We start from the raw sequence: 24,792 nt of genomic DNA on the forward strand, positions 1-24,792 counted from the left end.
AAAAATACAAAAATTAGTCAGGTGTGGTGGCAGGCTCTTGTAGTCCAAACTACTCGGGAGGCTGAGGCAGGAGGGTTGCTTGAACCTGGGAGGTGGAGTTTGCAGTGAGCCGGGATTGTGCCACTGAACTCCAGCCTGGGCGATAGAGTGAAACTCCGTCTCAAAAAATAAATAAATAAGGAAGGAATAAAGCGCTCCAAGCGAGATAAAATATGTTAAAGCAAAGCATTCTGAAATAAAAATTATTAGACAGTAGGAGAGCAAGCAAAGATAAAATCCTTTGATCATGCCTCAACTTCCCTCCCATAGAGACTCAGGCCAAAGCAGATCAGATAACCCTTTGAAGACCCTGAAGTTATTATCTGTTGGACTACTAAAGTGGATTATTCATTAGCAAGTACAAGTAATTCCCTCCCAAGGATTTATCAAAAGATGGCTGGTAATCTCGTTAGTGGGATAGTGGGTGCAAGTTGCATCAAAGGGAAGAGAGAAAATAAATAAGCAAATACGTTTTCAAACAACTATAGTTATTCAGGAGTTCTTCCAGGTACTCCTAACTCCTTGCTACGGCTCCCTTCAGCTTACGCTTGTACCCCTAGTGACATGGGCCCCCTAAAATGTGACTTGTGTGAGGACAGAGACTTTTGTCTGGTTTGTGAACTGCTGTTCATCTTCAGTGCCTAGGATATATTAAGTGCTCAATAAATATTTGTTGAACGAATAAGGCAAATAATGCGTATGCTACAGGGAAAATGACAAGGCAATGAGTTCTTTTCCAAAGGCAACTTTATCCCTCATAGACTCCCCCTGCCCTGCAATCTGTGATCGTAATTCCTGCTGGCTTTGTGCAGGCTGTTCCACATGCCTGAATTGGTTTACCTCCTTCTCAAATACCTCTTTGGGAAAGATTTTCCTCATTAAGCAGTGTCTGATTTCAATATAGGACTCCCTTGCAAAATCTTCCGTGCATTCTGATCTCCTGGGCTTGGCATCACTTTCACAAATCCGCTGCCCAGGGACCATGTGTTCACAAAGACACGGCTTGCTGGCCCGTATGGTAAGCTAATTGATGTGGTAAGCCCTGAAGGCAGGATTATTTTTCAGCCAGGCCCTGCCTAATGTTTTCTGATGATGGCCAAGTGGGCAAGTTCAGTCCTTTCTCCCCAGAAACATGATCCTGCTTTCTATACCAACAAGTATTAATTCAAATCCCTCGTGGGCAGTCCAGGATATGAAAATTACAGTAATCTAATCTTGTAGAGGAAGAAGTATGAATCATCATGACACGGCCTGACAAAGAGCAAATGATTAATGCCAGGCTGCAGTAGGGTCCCCAGTGACAGCTCCCCGTGGGTCACAAACCTAACATGGGAACCCACGAGGCAAACATCAGAGAAGCAACATCCTGGTCTCCATCCAGGGAGAGGAGAAGCAGGGAGTAGCAATGCCGTATTCTCAGGACCATGTCTGAAAACTGGCCATACTGAGGCAAATTCAGTGACTGAGGGAGAAGAGCAAGATTGCGTCTTAAAAACTCATCCGTTCCACCTTCTGACTGGTGGAAACTGCTTAAACTCTGAAGCTTACTTTTAGGTAGGAACTATAAGGTTTGCAGAATCACGGCATCACAGAGAATGACCTAGAAACCCCAATCCTCTGCAGGGGAAAACAAGAGGACATGCTTAGGACAAGCAAGATGATAGATAACCATGCCAAAAAGAATGCGCTCTTAACCATATCCCAGAAACATACAGTTCTGAAGAAGTCTTGGCCTTTTTCTGAAACCTTCAAGAAGTACACCAAAGCTCCCCATCTCCCATCTCCAGGAAACCACAGCCCAAGTGCACTGGGAAAGTTGGTCAGGGTGCCTGCAAGCCTAAACCATCACTTGGCTTTTTTTTCTTTTCTTGCTTTCTTTTTCTTTTTTTTTCTTTTTTGCACAGCTGTATTCAATCTTCTGTCCTTGGGGTTTTAAAAGGAACATTTATTCTAGGGCCAGGATTCTCAAGTTTTATGGTTATACAACTCCCTCCCAGGGCCAAAGAATGTTTTAAAAGTCTTAAAGCTAGCAAAGAAAATTAGTAAACGTATCCGAATGAAAGTGAAATAAAAAATTAAGACTTGTTCCAGTTTATATTCAACCTCTTACTTGATTGTATTGTACCTTCTGTTTGCCCTTCACTACTTTTACTACCCATTTTTAATGCAAATATAGGTAGGTGTGTGTGTGTGTGTGTGTGTAGAGACAGTGAGAGAGCAGGTGAAGAACAGAGAAGTACAAAGGTGTATTTCGAGTCTTCCACAGCTTCTATTTCCTGTTCTGTGGTAAATTTTATTTTAAATAAGGTCTACAGCTTAAACCGAGTTTAACAAAAGGTCACGAAGAAAGAGATTCCTTCAGTGTTTTTATAACATTGCTTGCTTTCCCAATTTAGAAAGCTAGATACTTTCTGATTTTTTGGTAGTAGGAAAGTAGTTTTAAAAACCCATACATTTTTTACTTAAAAAGTCAAATTAGTGGCATTTTTAATTGAAATGATTAAGCTTTTGTCAATATCAAAAAAAAAAAAAAAAAATCATTACCAGAAAAAAAAAAAAAAAGAGAGAGAACGATAAGATGATGCTCCCACCAGCCCATGAAATGTTAACTAGTTTTCTCAATGCAGCCACGTGGAGCTAAGAAAATCCACAAGTCCCTTACCTGTCTTCTTCTGTTCTTCTCCCTTCATGTCACCTGGATCCCCACATCTCACGGGCATCTACCCAAAGCCTTTGTCTGCACAGGTTCACAAACGTTACTTGTACGTTTGCCCCTGAATTCTCCCGAAGGGTGGCTTCCTGCTCATGCACACTCATCGGATCTGACAAAGCCAAGCTCAGGCTTTCGGGGCCGAGGTTTGTGACACAGCACACACCACCACATTAGAGGCCTGGCTGCATCCCAAGACAAACCAGAAATTTTTGAGAAACAAAAGTTATTTGCACAGATCCACTCTGAGCAGAAAAGACGGGATCAGTACTCTTCCATAAAATGATGGGAAATGTTGTCAGTGGCACCTGCTTTGTACCGTCCAATTCTCTGAAAACAATTAGAAGACAGTGGAAACTGACCTTGCCCGACCCTCATCATGATGAGCAGCCAATGCAGGCTTCTCTGGAGAGGCAGTTAGTTCTGAGAAAAGCCAACCAAACCTCTCCTCCTGGCAATCACTTTCTCTTGCTCTTTTAAAATCATGAAATCAAAGTGCCCTTTAGCACAGCCCTGTGGCCAAGAAAGCCCTGCAGCCAAGATAACAGGTTGAAGTTCAAACAATTCATCCCAGATAACCACTCTAATTCTCCCATGATTGGAAGTTGCTAGAAGTTAGTCAAAGTTATAAACCTAGGACACAGGACAGCTGGAAAAAAAAAAAAAGATTCTAAAAGCAGGGTTTGTTTCTTGGGCTGGGCATAGAGGCTCATGCCTGTATTCCAAGCACTTTAGGAGGCCAAGTGGGGAGGATTGCTTCAGCCCAGGAGTTTGAGACCAGCCTGGACAACACACTAAGGCACCCGTCTATACAAAAAAAAAAAAAAAAAAAAAAACAAAAACCATTAAAAATTAGCCAGGCATTGTGGCTCACACCCATAGTCCCAGCTACTTGGGTGGCTGAGGTAGGAGGATCCTTTAAGCCCAAGAGGTCAAGGCTGCAGTGAGCTGTGATTGCACCACTGCACTCCAGGCTGGGTGACAGAGCGAGGCCCTGTCTAAATAAATAAATAAAAGCAGGGTTTCTTTTAAGCCAGAAATTTTTTCATGGGTGATATTCTACCTTCTAATCACATAGGACACACTACTAATATCATCTTCTCAGAATAATAAATTTAAAAATCCTGTGAATCTGCACTCTAGAACAAATGAAGATGCTTCTTTCAATGTTTTATGAAAGTAATACTGAACAATTCTTTCTTCTGAACCCCCACGGCATGCCTCTTACATATACAATAAAACACAACCAAACAATTACAACCACAAAGTTTTGTTTTTTAAACCACACACATAAGAAAATTGCTACAAGAAGACTTTACCTAAGGTTAGAGAAATAAGGGCATTCTCTAATTTCATGCCAAGCCAGCTAGAAAACACTAAATTTTAAAAATATTGTGTTATGGTAGGCCATCTGTATTCCATATAAGAAAAAAATTTTAGCTAGGAACACTCAAATATAACTTCAAACAATTGACTTACCAAAATATGCAAGTGCATGGGCGTACACACACACACACACATCTGGTAAAAGAAAAACAAACACAGCTTGGATTCATCCAAGATGAGCAGTCCCTAGTCATGTGCTCAAAATATGATTGCTACGGTTTGAATGCGTCCCCCAGAGTTCATGTGCTGGGAACTTAATCCCAAATGCTACACTGTTGAGAGGTAGGACCCTTGAGAGGTGATTAAGTCATGAGTGCTCTGTCCTTGTGAATGGATTAATATCATTATCACAGAAGTGGGTTCTTTATCACGAGAGTGGATTTGCTATAAAAGTGAGTACATCTCTCTGTTGCTTGCTCTCACCATGTGATGCCTTCTGCCAGGGGATGACACAGCATGAAGGCCCTCACCAGATACAGCCCCTGGATCATGGACTTCTCAGCCATCAGAACCATGAGCCAAATAAACTTTTATTGTTTCTAAACTACCCAGTCTGTGGTATTCTGTTATGGCAGCACGAAGTGGACTTAGACAATGATGTTTGCTCAAAACATTTCAAATGGACTTTCTAGCCTAAGTAACAGTCCATTTCCAACTAATATTTTCTCAAGAGAAGAGAAAGAGTGGGTTGTTACTTGAAGGAACATCTGTCTTAAAAAGTTGTTTTCACATAATCTAAATTAGTAAAGAAGCGTGGGGAAAGAATGTACTGATGCAAATGGTAAGAGTCGTGGGCAATGCACTTTTGAGGTTTCTGAAAAGCATCTGTGTGTGTGCATTTTGAGAAAGTTACCACTTTGCCTTTCAGTTCACTCCAGGAACTGCTACAGTCTCAGGGTCCAAACCCCAACCAACTGATGTATTAATAAATGCAAGGCTGATGTATTAATAAATGCATATATAATATGTATTTATTACCATATTTATTACCATAAATATGGTTGTATTTAATACAACCAAGTGATGTATTAATAAATGCATATATAATAAATTATATATGTACAGTTAGGACTGTGTTTCACGAAGACTTTCACTACAAAAAAAAGCCTGGAATGAAGTTTGTGCACAGGCTCATACCAGTAATGTCAACACATTGGGAGGCCCAAGCTGGGAGGATCATTGAGGTCAGGAGTTGGAGAACAACTGGGCAACATAGCAAGACTTTGTCTCTACAAAAATAAAAATCATAAGTTGGCCATGGTGGCACACACCTGTAATCCCAGCCACATGGGAGGCTGAGGCATGATGATCACTTGAGGCCAGTAGTTTGTGCTACTTCACTCTAGTCTGGGCAGCAACAGGAGACCCTGTCTCCAAAACAAGAGCATGGAATGTCTTTTCTCTTTATTCTGATTTCAAACAGAGATTTCTTTTTATCAATTTGACCTAGACTTTGAAAAAGCACATTAGTAAACCCCTTCTTTACATTTTCTCCCAATCAAAATAACTAAACAAAATCAAAACCATCAGAGAACAAGGCAAAGAATGGCACTCTTCTCCGAACCCCAGCCTCACACCACCCTCACGCCCCAACCCTGCCTACAAGTTAGCAACTCCCTACATAGATGCATCATTCATACCCAGAAGAGCTGGCTCCCAGGAAGACACGACCTCCAAACCCAACCAGCACCTTGTTGGGCATTTCAGCAGAGCAGGTAAAGATCCAAGAGCAATTTTTCACCAGAATCTGGTGACAGCAACACTTCTGAAAACAGGTGCCAAATTGTCTCCACTGTAGCACTTCACATTCCCTCTCCAACCCATTCGGATCTGGAGTTTCCAATCTGAATTTCTCTTATCATGGTCATGGGCAACATCCATCTTGGCAATTCCAATAGGTCCTTCTGTCCTCCTATGACTACCTCTCGGTAGGACTTACTGTATGCCTGAGTTCAGTGACCTTGCGCTCACTCTCTTACTTCTCCTTCCTCCCTGGCTGGCCATTCCTTCTCAGTTTGCTTTGTAGCTCCCCTCTCCTATTCTACCTCATCCTGTGCCACATGCGTTCTCTCTCTCTCTCTCTGTTTTCATCCTTTCCTACAGATTCACCTATCATCTAAATGTTATCTCCAGTCTAGATTACTCCTCGGAGTTCTAGACACTCGTTCAACTGTCTGCCTAAGATTTGTTTGGATATTTAATAGACACCTCAAACTTAATATGTCCACAATAGAACTCTTGATTCTCAAAGCTGGCCCTCTCCATAAAACAAAAACAAAACAAAGCAAAAAGAAACCTTCCTAATCTCAGTCTTTCATCTCCTTCTGAGAAATTGCTCAAGACCAAAATTTAGAGGTCATTCTTAATTCCTCACTTGTCCTCACTCCCTAAGTCTCATCTATCATGAAGTGCTGACAGTTAACCCTCCAACATATGTAAGACACACACACACACACACACACACACACACACCAGACTTACTGATATAAAATTCACATACCATACAATTCACTAATGTAAAATGTATCATTCAATGGTTTTTAATATATTCACGGAATTGTACGACCATTAGAAACTCAATTCTAGTCACTTTCATCATTCCCGGAAGAAACCACAGATCCATAGCAGTCACTCGTAATTTGCCACCATACACCCCCTGTCGTAGGCAACCATTAATCTACTTTGTGTCTATGGATTTGCCTGTTCTAGAAATTTCACATAAAAGGAATTATACAGTTTGTGTTCTTTGGTGTCTGGCTTCTTTCACTTAGCATGTTTTCAGGGTTCATCCATGTTTTAGCATATGTCAGCACTACAATCCTTTTTAAAGCTGAATAGTGTTTTACTATATGGATATACCACATTTTATTTGTCTCTTCTTCAGTTGACAAACATTTGGGTTGTTTCCATTCTTTAGGTATTATGAATAATGCTGCTAGAACTATTATTATTTTTGTATAGCTGGGACTACAGGTATAGGTATATATATAGGTATGTATCCTATTTCTCTTGGGGATATGCCTAGGAGTGGATATATTGGGTTATAAAAGGTAAATCTGTGTTTAATTGTTTGAAGAACTGCTGGACTCTTTTCCAAAACAGTTGCTTTGGAAACACGGGCATTCCAATTTCTTCACATCCTCACAAATAACTGTCATTATCTGTCTTTGTGGGTATGAAGTGTTTTTTATTGTGGTTATAATTTGTATTTCCCTAACGGCTAATGATAGTAAAAACCTTCTCATGTGCTTAATAGTTATTAGCATATCTTCTTTGGAGGACTATCCATTCCAATCCTTTGCCCTTTTTAAATCAAATTATCTTTTTATTATTGAGTCTTAACAGTTCTTTATGTATTCTAGATACAGTCCTTTATGACATATATAATTTGCAACTATTTTCTCCCATTCTGTGAATCGCCTTTTTCCTTTTCCTTTTTTTTTTTTTTTTCTGAGTCGTTCTCGCTATGTTGACCAAGCTGGTCTCAAACTCCTGGACTCAAACAATCCTCTGCTTTGGCCTCCCAAAGTGCCAGGATTACAGGCATGAGTCCCTGTGCCCAGCCTGATATGGTTTGGATTTGTGTTCTTGCCCCAATCTCATGTTGAATTATAACCCCCAATGTTGGAGGACAGGCCTGGTGGGAAGTGATTGGATCGTGGGGGCAAACTTCCCCCTTGCTGTTCTTGTGATGGTGAGTTCTCATGAGATCTGGTTGTTTAAAAGTGTGTAGCACCTCCCCCTTCTCTCTCTTCCTCCTGCTTCAGCCATGCAGGCTGTGTCTGCTTCCCATTCACCTTTTGCCATGATTGTAAGTTTCCTGAGGCCTCTGCAACCCTGCTTCCTATATGACCTGAAGATCCATCAGCCAATTAAGCCTATTTTCTTTATGAATTACCCAGTCTCAGGTAGTTCTTTATAGCAATGCGAGAATGGACTAATGCATAGCCCTTTTCACTTTCTCGATATTGTCCTTTGCTGCACAAAGTTTTCTAATTTTGATACATTTATCTATTTTTATTTTGTCACTTGTCCTTTTGGTATCATATCTTAAAAAAATCCAATCCAAGGCCATTAAATTTGTATCTATGCTTTTTCTGAGAGTTTTAAGGCTTACATTGAAGCCTCTTATTAATTTTGAGTTAATTTTTGTTTATGATATGAGGTAGGAGTCCAACTTTTCTTTGGCAGATGGATATACAGTTTCCCCAGTACAATTTGTTGAAGAGATTATTTTTCCCCATTGAATTGTTTTGGCATTGTTTTGTATTGTTTCCACTGATTTATTGAAAATTAATTGACCATAAATAATGTATGAGTTTATTTCTAGACTCAATTCTATTCTATAGAATAGAATAGAATACCAGTACCACACTATCTTAATTACTGTAGTTTTGTAATACGTTTTGAAGCTGAGTCTCCTATTTTGTGCTTCTGTTTCAGGATTGTCATGGCTATTCTGGGTCCCTTGAATTTCCATATTAGTTTTAGTATCTACTTGTCAATTAAAAAAATTCATTTGAGATTTTTGACAGAGATTGCATTAAATCTGTAGATCAATTTGAAGAGTATTGTCATTTTAAAAATATTGTTTTCTGATCCATGCACATGGAAAGTTTTTCCAGTTATTTAGGTCTTCTTTAGTTTCTTTCAATGATGTTTTATAGTTTTAAGGTATATGTTTTACACTTCTTTTGTTAAACTTATTCCTAAGTTTTTTTTATCTTTTTCATGCTATTATAAAATGAATTATTGTTTCTATTTTATTTCATATTATTCATTACAAGTATATATAACAAAATTGATTTTGTATATTAATCTTATGTCCTGCAATCTTGCTGAACTTATTAGTTTCAACAGTATGGTGAATTCCTAAAAATTTTCTATAAACAAGATCATGCCATCTGCAAGTAAAGATAGTTTTACCTTTTCTTTTCCAATCTGGAAGCCTCTTATTTCATTTTCTTGTATAACTGCTCTGGCTAGAACCTCCAGCACAATACTGTATTAGTCAGGGTTCTCCAGAGAGACAGAATGAATAGGATAGATATATAGAAGTAGGCAGGAAATGTATTAGAGGAATTGGCTCACAGGATAATGGGGGCTGAGAAGTCCCACAACCGGGTGTCCTCAAGTTGGACAACCAGGAAGACTGGCAGCCTGTCTCCATCTAAGTCCAAAGGCCTCAGAATCAGGGTAGCCAATGGCATCACTCTATCAATCTAAGGCCCAAGATCTGAGAATCCTGGGGCCACTGGTGCACATGCCAGAGTCCAAAGGACAGAGGACCTGGAGCTCTGATGTCCAAGGGCAGTAGAAGAAGTGTTCCAGCTCCAGCAAAGACCTTTCCCCTGTCTTTTTTTCTATCCGGGCCCCCAGTCAATTGGACAGTGATCACCCACATGGAGGGTGGATCTTCCTCACTTAGTCTACCACTCATACACCAATCTCGTCCAGAAACACCCTCACAGACACACGCAGAAATAATGTGTCATTAGCTATCTAGGTGTTTTTTAATCCAGCCAGGTTGACAAATGTATTAGGGTTCTCCAGAGGGGCAGAACCAACAGGATACATATACATGTGAAAGGGAATTTATTTAGGGAGAACTGCCTCACACAATTACAAGGTAAGTCCCATGATAGGCTGTCTGCAAGCTGGGGAAGAGAGAAGCTGGTAGTGGTCAGTCCAAGTCCTAAAGCCTCAAAACTGGGGAAGCCAACAGTGCAGCCTTCAGTCTGTGGCCAAAGGCCCTAGACCCCCCGGCAAGCCACTGGTGCAAGTCCCAGAGTCTAAAGGCCGAAGAACCTGGAATCTGATGTCCAAGGGCAGGAGGAGTAGAAGGAAGCATCCAGCACAGGAAGAAGAAAGAGAGCCAGAAGACCCAGCAAGCTGCTTATCCCACCTTCTTCTACTGCTTCGCTCTTGCCATGCTGGGCAGCTGACTGGATGGTGCCCACCCACAGCAAGGGTGGGTCTTCCTCTCCCACTCCACCAACTCAAATGTCAATCTCCTCTGGCAATCCCCTCAGAGACACACCCAGAAACAATACTTTACCAGGCATCTAAGCCTCCCTTAGTCCAATCAAGTTGACACCTAATATTAACCATCACAACACCTAAAATTTACTGTTCACAAATGCTGAACAGAAGTGGCGAGAATGGATATCCTTGTCTTGTCTCTGAGCTTAGGAGAAAAGCTTTCAGCCCTTCACCATTCAGTGTCATGTTAGCTGTGGGTTCTTCATAGATGTCTTTTTCAGGTTGAAGAAGTTCCCTTCTATTCCTAGTCTGTTAAGTGTGTATGTGTGGGTTTTTTTTTTTTCTGTTTCTTTTGGAGTTTTGCTCTGTCACTGGAGTGCAGTGGCATGATCTTGGCTCACTGCAACCTTAGACTTCTGTTCAGGTGCTTCTCCTGCCTCAGCCTCCCGAGTAGCTGGGACTACAGGCATGTGGCACCACGCCCAGCTAATTTTTGTATTTTTAGTAGAGATGGGGTTTCACCATGTTGGCCAGGATGATCTCGATCTCCTGACCTCATGATCTGCCTGCCTCGGCCTCCCAAAGTGTTGGTATTACAGGTGTGAACCACCGTGCCTGGCCGAGAGTGAGTGTTTTTTTTTTTTTTAAACATGAAGAGGTATTCGATTTTGTCAAATGCTTTCTCTGCACAAGACATCCTCTTTGCCTTTGCTTTTCAATCTGGAAGCTTTTTCTATGCCACCCGCATAACTTGCTATTTCTCATTCTTACAAGTCTCTACTTCAGGGCATTCCTGGATCATCCTATTTTAAAGTCCCCACCCATCACTCTATCTTCTCCATTCATGCAACCACAGAACCTTCAAAGTACTCAGCCATTATGAAACCAACCCAACAGTCCCATATAGCTTTTTTTTTTAAAAAAAAAAAAGAATAAATAAACATAGAAATTGAACTTTCTGGTCTTAACATTTGAAACTTATATTTGTTTCATCTGAGATCCTTCCTCAGGAAATGACCTTCAGGCCTCTCAAAAAAAGTATCAAAGAAATGAAACTCACCAGATCACATCCAGACAATAAAATGCGGACCCTGATTCAACATGATTGCTTCCAAGCCCCTTCTGAGTTCCTGTTTTCCCACACATGATTACATTTCTTCCCTGCTATATAGCCAGTTTTGGTCAGTCAGAGAGATGGATTTGAGACTGAGCTCCCATCTCCTCGGCTGCAGCACCCAATTAAAGCCTTCTTCCTTGGCAACACTTGTTGTCTCAGGCATTGGCTTTCTGTGCAGTGAGCAGCAGGACCCAGATTGAACCCCTGGTGTTTTGGTAACAATTACTATTAATATATGTACATATTCTGATGACACTTGTATTAATATAAAGTTTGGTATTTGCCAGCACATATTCATAATTTTAGTCCTTGCAATAATAGTATCTACAAAGTGAATACTATTATAAGCATCTTACACATAAGGAAATTGAAAGAGAGGTTACATGTCTTTTCCAAGATCATGCAGTTTATAAGTGTCAAACCCAGGATTAAAACCCAAGCCACTGAGCTGCAGATACCAGGCTCTTAAACATTTGCTATTGTGTCTCTCAATGATTACCTTTCCTTACTTGTTAATGTATTTATTATCTATACACGAGCACTGTCAACCTCAGTTTTTGCTGCATCCCTAGCATCTAACACCATCCACGGCTGGTGCGCAATCAATATTTAATGAACAAATGGAACACTGGTCTTAAGATGCCTCACAAGAAAATAGTTCCATGGAACTCTGGTGAGCACTGCCCACTACTCACACCCATCAAGATTCACAAAGCTCATTAGTTTTGAAGAAGGTCATTTAACTTTAATCCAATGCTTTCCAAATGCACTTAGGCATAGACCCATCCTCTGACCCAGGTCCCCACTCTATTAGTGGCGTAGGGAGCTGTGTTCCAGGCAACACACTTTGAGAACTCCTGCTCCAGAGAGGCAGGTCAAATAGCACAGTTTCCAGAAGGGTGCTCCTGTTCCCACTCCTTTGGCTGGCTCTGCTCCTATGTAAAGATCCTATCTAATTCACACTCCCCGAAAGCTCCCTAATAGCCACAGCTCAGCTCAGACAGAAAACCACAGCTTTAAGTTTTCCTGTTCTTTCCTGAAGTTCATAAAGGGCACACTGGGACACATGACCATCGAGGAAAAATGAAGACATTTCCAACCATCACAGTGGCTCAGCTCTCCTGTATGTCTATGGTTCCACACCGCATCACAGAGGCCGCTTTAATCTTCTTCGAGCTCTGGTTTGTTGAACATGATTCAAACAAAATCACCCTTCACAATGTGCTTTAATCTCTTCTAACAGTGCAAGCAAAGCCAATAATGCGTTAACCACAAAAGTGTCATATTTCTTTCCTCAATACTTACCTTAACGCTGATATTTAAATCATGGCTTCAGATGTGAAATGACTTCAAAATCATCATATCTCAGCTTTTCAAGTCCTCAAGGCCATCCACTTGAACTCTCTCTGAAAAAGGACAAAGTCTCTACTGAAAAATCTGAGAAAGAAAATAGCAAACAATACAAGACAACCACACGTACGAATGAAACTGGATACTCTGCTGTGATTAATCTGCTGCCTCCAAAGACCTTTTTCCCTTTCAAATACTCATCAACATCAGCAACTACAAATTACAGGCAGTGGTTAAAGTATCTTTTTAAACCTCTTATAAAAAGTGCTCAATAAAAGAATGCATTGTTCCCATTCATCGTAAACTCAGTGAATAAAGTCATTTCTATGCAATGGTTCTCCAAAGCTCTTATTTTTCTGGGAGGACTAAAATTTTATTATTTGGTCTATAAGCAAGAATCATTTTTGGTAAATATGAGTACTTTCTAAATTCAAATTTAAAATCAGATCCAAATATAGGGATGGCCAGGCATGGTGGCTCCCACCTGTAATCCTGGCACTTTGGAAGGTTGAAGTGGGAGGACTGCTTGAGGCCAGGAGTTCAAGACCAGCCTGGGCAACAAAGTGAAACCCTGTCTATACAAAAAATTGAACAAATTAGCTGAGCGTGGAGGTGTGCTCCTGTGCTCCCAGCTACATGGGAGGCCAAAGCAGGAGGATCACTTGAGCCCAGGAGGTTAAGGCTGCAGTGAGCCACGTTTGGATCACTGTACTTCAGCCTGGGCAACAAGGAAGACCCTGTCTTTAAAAAAATTAAAAACAAAAGAACAAATATGGAGGCTTGGGAACAGTAGCCTTGTCACAAAGGGACATCTGAGAAAATAAGAAATGGGTTGAAATTCATCACGAAGTTGGATGGAACTAACAAAGACCCAATTCCACAGAAAAAGACATGCCGGGTGGAGAGTTAGGAGACTGGAATAACTCACCGAAGGCATCAGGGTGAGTGATTTGGCTATGACTTGGTCTATGTCAAGCATTCCAGGCAGAGACAATCTCTGCATTTATTTTCCTCAAAGAGTGAGGGGAAACCCCATCTATGCTAGAATGTACCAGAGTAGAATTAAGGCAAACATGCATTTCCCCTTGTGGTTTGCCTGACGAGGTGCAATTTGTATGAAAGATGACTCACAAGGTTACAGAGTCATTCTTTAGACTCGAGGGCTGACACTCTGTGTGGTTCTTAATGACTCAGCCTGGGAGAGGTCCCCAACACAGAAGGCTCCAGCCCTGCAATCCCAGACTACAGAGGAAAGCCCCTCGTTTATCAGCTGGTTAGTGGTTAACAAGCGTGGCTTTGGGAAGTCTTTTGTCTTAGGCTATTGAGTTCCATCTTCTCATCTCCTCTCTGTTGTCTATTCAGCACTTCCTTGTATTCTTACCGCCGGAAAAAGTCAGAAAAGAATTCACTCAAGCACAGAGGGCTCTGAACTGGGCAACAGCTGGCACCACACCAGGCACTGCAAGAAACCACAGCTGAGTCCCTTGGCGCTCATTTTTATAAACATTCTGCAGGCAGGATGTCAGAAGCCTGGTTTATCCGGCATAGAGAGAATGGGGTTCATCTCCAGAAGCCCAGCCCCAGAGGCAACTTCTAGGAAAAAATCATCTTGTGATGGGTGCGGGGTCAAAGGGGAGTCAGCCCATGTGAAGTTCCCACAAGGTTAAAAAATAAATTATTGTCACCACTGCCTGGTGGAATTCAGACAGTCATGAACTCATTCCTGTAAGCCACAGAGATGGTTGCGGTAAACACAGACAAATTATTGGGTTTAAGCAGACCGTTTTTTGTTCCAACAATAAAAAAAATCATTTTCCCTTTCGTCCACAAATCTCTTTATTACTAAAAAGCTTTGGTGCCTTGAGAACTGGGCTAGATCAATGTAAGCCTCTCTTTTTCCCCTGGGACTCCTCCTTAGGGCTCCAAACTGGTTTAAAAAATCCTTTGCCTGCTTAGGAAAAGGAGACCCTCTTATTGAACCAGCCACAAAAGAAAGAAAAAGAAAACTACTCAAAAAGAAAACAGGGGCTGGGAGCAGTGGCTCATGCCTGTAATCCCAGCACTTTGGGAGGCTGAGGCAGGAGGATGGCTTGAGGCCAGGAGTTCAAGACTAAGCTGGGCAATACAGTGAGACCTTGTCTCTACGAAAAAATAAAAAATTAGCTGGGCCTGCCTATGGTCCCAGCTACCCAACAGGCTGAGGGAGAAAGATTGTTTGGGCCCAGGAGTTGCAGGTTACACTGAGCTACGATTGTACCACTGCGCTCCAGTTCGGGCAACAAAGCAACACCTTGCTTGACTCAAAAAAAAAAAATTAAAAAGGCAGGGTGGGGTGGCTCATACCTATTGTTCCAGCACTTTAGGAGGCCAAAGTGAGAGGATCAATTGAGCCCAGGAGTTTGAGACCAGCCTGGGCAACATAGCAAGACCCTGTGTTTACAAAAAATATAAAAAATTAGCCAGGCATGGTGTTGCACACCTCCCAGCTACTAGGGAGGCTGAGGTGGGAGGATTGCTTGAGCCTGGGAGGTGGAGGCTGCAGTGAGCCATGGTCTCACCACTGCACTCCAGCCTAGGCCACAGAGCAAAATTCTGGTGGGGGGAACGGGCCAACAGAATCACAAGAAGCCAAGAAGAAAGGGCAGAATAGAAACATTCTCATCCCTCCCTCTTCTTAAAGAGAGTGCCAATCTCTGCCCAGACGCTCACGTCTTCCCCTGGCTCATTCCCCTCCTGACCTCTGGAGCATGGGTTCTCAAACTCATAGTGTGCACAGCAATCGCCTTGGGGCTCTACAACTGTGAGTCCAGATAGAAGAAAATCTGCAGTGAAATCATGAGCTCAGGGACAAAGAAGGAGTTTAAAAAGCCTGTGCCTGGGCCGGGTGTGGTGCCTCACGCCTATAATCCCAGCACTCTGCGAGGCTGAGATGGGTGGATCACGAGGTCAAGAGATCAAGACCATCCTGGCCAACATGGTGAAACCCCGTCTCTACTAAAAATACAAAAATTAGCCAGGTGTGGTGGCACATACCTGTAGTCCCAGCTATTCGGGAGGCTGAGGCAGGAGAATCGCTTGAACTAGGGAGTCGGAGGTTGCAGTGAGCCGAGATTGCGCCACTGCACTCTAGCTTGGCGACAGAGCAAGACACCGTCTCACAAGAAAAAAAAAAAAAAGCCTGTGCCTGAAACACTTGAGTCCTAGAAATCTGGTTTGCTTAAAGACAAAGGGAAAACCTCAGTCACTAGAGAGTAAAACTTCAGAATATATTGACAGGAAAACCCCACCATCAACCAGCTTTCATGCAGTCAGGATCATTTAGGAAAAATAAAAAAGCAAGAATACAAACAGGAAAAGGTCCAAATTTAGGAACAGGTTGAAGTTCGAGAAACGAGTCAAACCGGAATAAAAGCAGAAAAGAATTCCAGAGGAAAACAGGGCACCGGAGAAAGGAGAATGGGCATGATTAATGCAGCAGGAGGAGATGCTAGCTAAGCTGGAGCCAGACCAGGACGGCTTGTCTCTTCTCTCCGGGGCTCTCTTGACCTTTCCAAGGCATTTCTTTCTGGACAAAACAAACTGTTACTGACTTTCACCAGGTTACCAACCCCCTGTGCAAAAACTCTGACTGGACTCTGGGACTAAATCTAGACCAATTGCATCTGGAAGAGAGATATGCCGGACAAAGGCATCCTTTTAGGTTAATGTTTCAAGCCTGTGGTTTGACAGATGGTGCCCATGGAGGTGCTCACAGTGAATGGATGTTTCTGGTGAGTTTTTATTTTCATTTTCCAAATTCTAGAACTGAAAATCAAATAAACTTTCTTTCTTTTTTTTTGAGATGAAGTCTCATTATGTTGCTCAGGCTGGTCTTAAACTCCTGGCTTAAAGTGATCCTTCCGTCTTTGGCCTCCCAAAGGGCTGAGGTTACAGGAGTGAGCCACCATGCCCGGCCCCAGTGAGTTTTATTCACATACTACCAAACTACTAGAGTAGCAAGTGCCTCTAGTTCTGGGGCATTGAGCAGCAACTTATCCCTCTTCACCAAGCAGCCAACAACCCCCACTGCAGACCTCAGGGATGAGGCTGCTATGAGACCCAACTTTTATTCTGGCTTCTTTCTCCAACCTTTTTCCCTAGATGCCTTTAGCAAGGAAACCTGGTTCTTCCAGACATTTTCACAGAGCCTTAGGCACTTCCTCCCCGGTCTCATACAAATCTTTCAGGATTCAGCCTGGATGCCCCCAGTTTCCAGGAGAGCTTCTCTGACTGCCTTCATCCATCCTCAGAGACCTCCCTGTCTCCTGAATTCATGCCAAACACCTGATGCTGATTATAAATAACAATATGGCTAATTCTCAACCATCAAGGGTTGGATTAGCCACAGGAATAATAATACCAATAAGCATAATAATCATTATTGTTATTTGAACATTTGTAAAAAGTAAATAAATAAAATGCCAAATCAACAAGACCATCTCCCCATTAGAGAAGGTCCCCGTTGATGGGAACTGCACAGTGACCTGCAGACATCACTGTGTCTGGAGTAGTTCCAGGCATCCATCACCCCTCAGACAGCTGCCTACCACATTAGTGCCCAAGGCTTGCCATTCTGACAGCAATAATTCCAGAAGTAAACACATGGATGGGAAAGCCACTAGTAAGTGACTGGACTGTCACATGTGTGAGCCAAGTTAGAGGCAATGAGCAACAATTAAAGTGGGAAGCTGGCATTAGGAGACAGGGCAGCAGGGATGTATGTGCGCGTGTGCGTGCGCGCACACACACACACACACACACAGGGAACACTTGGACGAAGGACAAATAATAGGCCAGGTGCAGTGGCTCATGCCTGTAATCTCAGCACTCTGGGAGCCCAAGGCGGGAGGATCACTTGAGGCCAGAAGTTTGAGACCTGCCTGGGCAGCAAAGCAAGACCCCATCTCTACAAAAAAATAAAGAAAATTAACTGGGTGTGGTGGCGTGCACCTGTAGCCCTAGCTACTTGGAAGGCTGAGGCTGGAGGATTGCTTGAGGCCAGGGATTTGAGGCTGCAGTGAGCTATGATCACACCACTGCACTCCAGCCTGGGCAACAGAATAAGACTCTGTCTCTTAAATAATAATAATAATAATAAAATAATAGACCATTTTAAGAGCACTAACCAATGGCCCATTTCATTTGTCAAGAAAACTATAGAAGACTTTGTGATCCTAGACTTGTAATATTTTTACACAGTAAGACAGTATCTATAGAATGGTGAATATTGTTCCAAATACTGGATTTTTCAGTAAGTAAACATCGGTAGTTTCCACTATGAAGAACATATTAGATTTGATGGTGACAACTTTTCTGTACTTTACCTCTCAATCAACAGATACTTATATTTCTTTTGTTTGTTTGTTTTTTTCTTTTGAGACACAGTCTCCCTCTGTTGCCCAGGCTGGAGTGCAGTGGCACAATCTCAGCTCACTGCAACCTCCGCCTCCCAGGTCCATGGAATTACAGGTGTGCACCACAATGCCCAGCTAATTTTTGTATTTTAGTAGAGACGGGGTTTCACCATGTTGGCCAGGCTGGTCTTGAACTCCTGACCTCAAGTGATCTGCCCTGCTTGGCCTCCCAAAGTGCTGGGATTACAGGCGTGAGCCACCGTGCCCTGGTTGAGAGACGCCTATATTCCATATGGACTTTTCCCTCTAAACTCAGACTCAGTTTTTATCAGCGGGACTCTTCTCCTGCACTGTATGTTTTCAGTGTTTCATGGGCATGAGCCCCATGCTCAACAAAGAGATGCGGAAAGACTGACAGGGAGGCAGTGGGCAGAGCAGCCGCTGGTTCTCCCGGTGAGTGCTGCTGGCAATCAGCACATCGGCAACTGCAAGAAGATGCTCACAGTCAAAATAGCAACTGACGCCAAGGGCACATCAAGGAGAGGGAGCTAAAATAAGCACCACAATCCTCCCTGGTGAGATCCAGAAACTCCACCACCCCTCTGTCCCTGGGGATATCTTCCTACGGGACACGTTCCCTATTTGATGGTCTTTATGCTGCCATTGGATGACCTTCCCGTGTATCCCATGACAGCACAGGTTCTTAAAAGGAAACATCAGGTCCTCATACATTTTTTAGTACACTCCTGCAAAACCCTGGGAGATGTTCTGATTCAAGGACATGGTATTAACCAAAATCACAAGTGGAAAAATTGAGTTAATGGGCAGAATTCTCAACTTTAATAATCTCTCATACACTTTTTCAAAATGTATATTCATAATTTTTTTTCAAATGTATGTTTTTTTGATGGTTCCTACCACTTGCTTAATAGCAAACACAAAATGAATAAATAAGTAGCAAACATTGAAGAAAAACTCAGGTTGGTGTGTGACAGATACATGCATGTGTGAATATGATGTAATAGTGTCTATAGCAGGAGACCTCTGGCTGCCTGGATTCAAGCTCAGCGACCTCTCCCTGTCTCCTTAATTCATGCCAAATGCCTGATCTTGATTATAAATAACAATTACAGCTAATTCTCAGCCATCCAGGGTTGGTTTAGCCACAGGAATAACAATAATAATAACTGTTGCTATTTGAACATTTTTAAAAAGTAAATAAATAAAATGCCAAATCAACAAAACCATCTACCCATTAGAGAAGAGTCAATTTTATATTTGGTAATTATATGTACACACACACACACACACACACACACACACATGCACGCATACATATATGGATGCATACATTTGTATATATGATGATAAAGCATATAATGAGCTAAGTCGTAAAACAGAAAAACAGAATGCAACATTTCAACATTTCAGTGTGCTCAAAGAACACCATGATTTCCTCCAACTGTCCTCAAACCTGAAGAAGTTTGCAAATCATACAATCATATAAGTGTATTTTTGCAGAAAGGTCCAGGAGACACTATTCATGTAGGCACCTCAGTAAAAAGAGAACTAAGAAAGAGGCAAGGGCTTATGCCTGTAATCCCAGCACTTTAGAAGGCTGAGGTGGGAGAATTGCTTGAGGCCAGGAGTTCAAGACCAGCTGGAGCAACATAGTGAGACCCTATGTATATCTCTACAAAATTTTTTTAAGTAAGCCTGTAGTGCCAGCTACTCAGGAGGCTGAGATGGGAGGATCACTTGAGCTCAGGAGTTCGAGGCTGCAGTGAGCTGTGATTGCCACCACTGCACTCCAGCCTGGGTGACAGAGCAAGATCTTGTCTCAAAAAAAAAAAAAAAAAAAAGAGGAGGCAAACGATGGTCTTCCCAGGAGCTTGCAGTAGAGTCAAAGCAATCGTGGTGTCTCAAGATATGTTGATCCCTCTCTGGACTCCTGAATCCCATACAGTTGCAATCCATGCAATTCAGCACCTGGCGAAGGCAAATATTTTCTGTTGCTCTCTACTGACTTCATAGGTGCACATTTTCATGAAAATAAATTATTATGCTAGGCCTTGCTCTTTTTTGTCTAGGTGGACAACTAATACCAGACTTAAAAACCTACTGCTGGCCAGGCACAGTGCTCACATCTGTAATCCCAGCACTTTGGGAGGCCAAGGCTGGCGGATCACGAGATCAGGAGATCGAGACCATCCTGGCTAACAAAATGAAACCCCATCTCTACTAAAAATACAAAAATTAGCCAGGCATGGTGGCAGACGCCTGTAGTCCCAGCTACTCGGGAGGCTGAGGCAGGACAATGGTGTGAACCCGGGGGGCGGAGCTTGCAGTGAGCCAAGATTGCGCCACTGCACTCCAGCCTGGACAACAGAGTGAGACTCCATCTCAAAAACAAACAAACAAACAAACAAACAAACAAAAAACCCTACTGCTATGCAAACTATGTTTGGTAAGACAAACATACACTAAGGGCTTCAGTTCACTCTTCATACTCTCTGCCTATCAACCCCCATAACGGGGGAAAAAAGGGGATGGGTCCTGATTGATCCTGGATGACTTTCACCTCCTTTCTCAAGGTTTAAGTGATGCCTTCTGGATGCATGTTACCAAGGGATCCTCCCTCCTTAGCGTCTCAACAGTAGCTAGCCCTGTAGGCGCATGCCATCATGCCTGGCTAATTTTTAAATTTTTTATAAAGACAGGGTTTCACTATGTGGCCCAGGCGGGTCTCAAACTCCTGGCCTCAAGTGATCCTCCTGCCTCAGCCTTTCAAAGTGCTAGGATTACAAGCGTGAGCCACCGTGTACCTGGCCTACTCCTAACCATTATGCTCTGATGTTCCACTCTTTAAAAAAATAATACAAAAGCTTTGAGAGAGGTAAAAAGGTTTTCACAAGATTTCATGACATCCTAAGTAGTATCTCCAAGATAAATCTATATGCCTTTTAATAACCATAGAGATTTGCATCTGACTTCTCTGCCTGGGGCAAAAAGGATCTTTGTCACTGCAAAAGTCCCAACATAGTTTTATATCCCACACCTAAGGATACCTTTTTGCCTGGAAAGACGTGATAGGGATCTCTCCCTAGATCTTGGGATAGGAGTCCACCGCCTCGTACAGAAGACCCGTGAGCCTGGTACACTTATGCCAAGGTCTCACTAAGGGTGGGTATTACCCTTGAGCTCAGTTTTACTTAGTTTACTACACCCAAGAGAAACAGATGTGCACTTAGCATCTCCTGAGTACAACACGCTGTGTTATGTGCAGAAAAGGAAAAAAGAAACTCCGGCAATAGTGAAGCTAGAAGGACTTTTAAATAAAAGTAATTTAAAGTTCTAAGTAGAAGGGATTGGAACACAAAATTGAGGGGAAGAAAAGGGAAAGTCATATTCCGAGGTTTCTCTTCAAGGAGGAAAATCACACTGGGCATAATATGGTTTGGCTTTGTCTCCACCCAAACCTCATCTTGAATTGTAGCTCCCATAGAGTTCATTAAACTTCTTTCCTTTATAAATTGCCCAGTTTTGGGTATGTCTTTATTCGCAGCATGAGAAAAGACTAATACAGGGTGTTAGTGCTTGAAGGCTCTGAAGGAGCTAGGAGTGCTCACATTTTGCTGGTTGGAATGCAAAAAAGTGGCACAGGTACTTTGGGAAACAGCCTAGCAGGTGTTTCTTCTTTTTTTCCTCAAGTTAAACTTACCTTATGAACCAGCAACTCCACACCCTATGTATTTACTCAAGAAAAAGTGAAAACTTATGTTTCCATAAAAATCTGCTCATAAATGGAACTGGAGTTTTATTCATAATCACTAAAATATGGAAACAATCTCAAAGTCCTTTGGTGAGTGAATAAGCAAACTCTACAACAATACAATAGAACACGACTCAGCAACAAAAAAGAACTGCTGTTGACACACAACAATGTGGATCAGCTTAAGAGAAGCCAGACTCAAAAGACATCCTGTGTGACTCCATTTGCATAACATTCTGGAAAAGGCAAAACTGTAGGGATAGAAAACAGCAGTCATTGCCAGAATTTGGGGGCTGAGTGTGGGAACTGATGACACGGGGCAACAAGGAACTTTTTCAGGATGATGGATATTTACATCTTGATTATGGCGGTGGTTACACAATGGTATGGTCTTCTCAAAACACACCTGGGCCAGGTGTAGTGGCTCATACCTGTAATCTCAACACTTTGGGAGGTTGAGAGGGAAGGATCATTTGAGATCAGGAGTTCAAGACAAGCCTGGGAAATATAGCAAGACCGTGTCTCTACAAAGAATAAAAATAAGCCAGGTGTGGTGGTGCAGTGTGCGCCTACTGTCCTAGCTACTCAGCAGGCTGAGGCAGGAGGATTGCTTGAGCCCAGGACTTTAAAGATGCAGGGAACCATGCCTGTGCCGCTGTACTGTAGCTTGGGTGACACAGCAAGACCCTGTCTCTCAAAAAAAAAAAAAAATGCGGTACACTAAAAAGAGGCAATATTATTATATATGAGTTATATACCAATAAATCTGACTTTCTAAAAGCAGCTCAGAGAAATGATGCCAATAAAATTATCTCATGGAATAGGGCTATTGTCATCTTCTACAAGGTTCTACAAACCATGTGTCTAACTTCCTTTACTAACTCCCAGCTCCAATTTATTCTCACCCTATATTTACAGGAAGACTATTAATTGCTTATTTTTAGAGAATAAAGCTCCCTTAGCCATATAAAATTTCTTAAAGCTACCTCTGAGTGTTTAGATAATAATGGGAACTCTCTTGTATTAAAAATAGAGGAGTACTGTACTATAGCCTGGGCACCAGAGTGAGACCCTGTCTCAAAAAAAGAAAAAACAGAGGAATATGGGGCTTTTTCTCCTCATGCTAAGTATGCACCTGCTCATCACCAAGGAAAGAAGGCAGAAAGGATCCAGTAGCTGTCTGTCTACACAGATGAGGCCTACAAAACCACTAACTCACTGAAATACTCAGCTACTGCAATCCAAATGTTTAATTATGTTGAAAGTAAGCCAAGGTTACTGCTAAAATCTTTAGGCAAGAAGTAAAATCTAAGATAATTTTTTTTTCTTTGAGATGAAGTCTCACTCTGTTGCCCAGGCTGGAGTGCAATGGCGCCATCTCAGCTCACTGCAACCACTGTCTTCTGGGTTCAAGCAATTCTCCTGTCTCAGCCTCCCAAGTAGCTGGGACTACAGGCACGTGCTACCACACCCGGCTAATTTTTGTATTTTTAGTAGAGACGGAGTTTCACCATGTTGGCCAGGCTGGTCTTGAACTCCTGACCTCAGGTGATCCACCCACCTTGGCCTCCCTGAGTGCTGGGATTACAGGTGTGAGTCACTGCGCCCGGCCAAATCTAAGATAAATCTTGACCGTCAAATGACAAACCTTTAGTGGAGCAGAAAGATTTTTTCAAATCACTGTACTATTGAAAAAACATAACTGCACTATGATTCAGCCTACACACCCAGACCAAAAACAATGTGAAGGATTCCAGTTTTTTTCTAGAGTCAATACTCCTGGTTGCCCATGTGTGCTGAGTACTGTTCTAGGCACTATAGGTACAATGATAAACCAATGTCCCTGTCTCTATGGAGCTCACATTCTTTTGGGAGTAACTGACAAATAAATAAATGAATGGACAAATACATGTATTGATCCCTAAGAGACTGAATGTCAGCTGATAAGAGCAGGGAAGGGGAAGTAGATTAAGAGGATGGGGGATTCTGTTTTAGATAAAGTGGTCTGTGTCTCTGAGGAGCTACCATTTGAGCAGAGCCCCAGAAGAATTGGGGAAGAAGGCTGGGGCACATCTGCAGGGAGAGTTTTGCTGGAGGAAAGAACAAGCATCAACTCCCATCTCTTGAGATGGGAGTATGACTGGTCTGTGCAAGAAACTTGCAAAGTGGCCAGTTTGGCTGGCGTGCAGTGAGTGAAAGGAAGAGAGCCCAGATAACCAGCAGGAAGTGCTGTTCAGTGATGGCTGAGTGCTGGCCACACAGGCTCTGGGTCAGGACTTTGGAGTTTATTCTGAGAGTTTCTAGAAGCCCCAGTTGGATAAAAACAAGAGAGTGACATGATCTCAATTTAGTTTTAAAGACTCACTGTAGTTGCTCTGAGGAAAACAGACTTTGGGGAATGGGTAGACAGGGAAGTGGATGAGAAGAAGCATGGAGCTCTATAGGAGGCCCCCACAGCCATCCTGACAGAGATGATGGCCCTGGGCTGGGAGGTGACAGTGGAGGCAATGAGAAGTGGCCAGACTGGGCCACTGAGTGAACGAAGGTGCCGTTGATGGAGATGGAGATTGAGACGTTGGGACGAAGCAGGTTAGCACCCACCTGAATTGCTGGAAAATGTATTGATATTGCTGTCTGGGAGTTAGTGACATGATTTAAGATAAAGGAAAGTTGCCGGCTGTGGTGACAACGCCTATAATCTCAGCAGTTTGGGAGGCTGAGATGAGAGGATCACTTTAGTCCAAGAGTTCAAGACCAGCCTAGGCAACTCAGGGAGACCTTGTCTCTACAAAAAAATTTAAAAATTAGCTGGGCATGGTGGTGTGCACCTGTAGTCCCAGCCACCTGGGAGGCTGAGCAGGGAGGATCACTTGAGCCCAAAAGGTCAAGGTTGCAGTGAGCCATGATTGCACCACTGCACTCCAGCCTGGGAGACAGGGTGAGACTCCATCTCAAAAAAAAAAAAGATAAAGAAAAGGTTAATTTGACCCCAATAGTTTTAAACCTTAAGACTTTAAACATTTTAGAATGGAAATAGTTGACT

At 42.5% G+C, this 24,792-nt stretch overlaps 1 protein-coding gene across 1 annotated transcript in view; it reads right to left on the bottom strand.

Annotated features, from left to right (window-relative positions):
- Nucleotides 1–24,792, bottom strand: part of LOC100977039 (supervillin) — a 277,602-nt gene that overhangs the window by 188,873 nt on the left and 63,937 nt on the right. The window contains exon 3 of the mRNA XM_063607305.1: nt 2,702–12,640. Coding sequence (XP_063463375.1) covers nt 2,702–2,759 — 58 coding nt within the window. The 5' untranslated portion in view covers nt 2,760–12,640. The remainder of the gene's footprint in view (nt 1–2,701; nt 12,641–24,792) is intronic.

Source organism: Pan paniscus, chromosome 8 (assembly GCF_029289425.2).
Source record: "Pan paniscus chromosome 8, NHGRI_mPanPan1-v2.0_pri, whole genome shotgun sequence".
In the NCBI taxonomy this organism is placed as follows: Eukaryota; Metazoa; Chordata; class Mammalia; order Primates; family Hominidae; genus Pan; species Pan paniscus.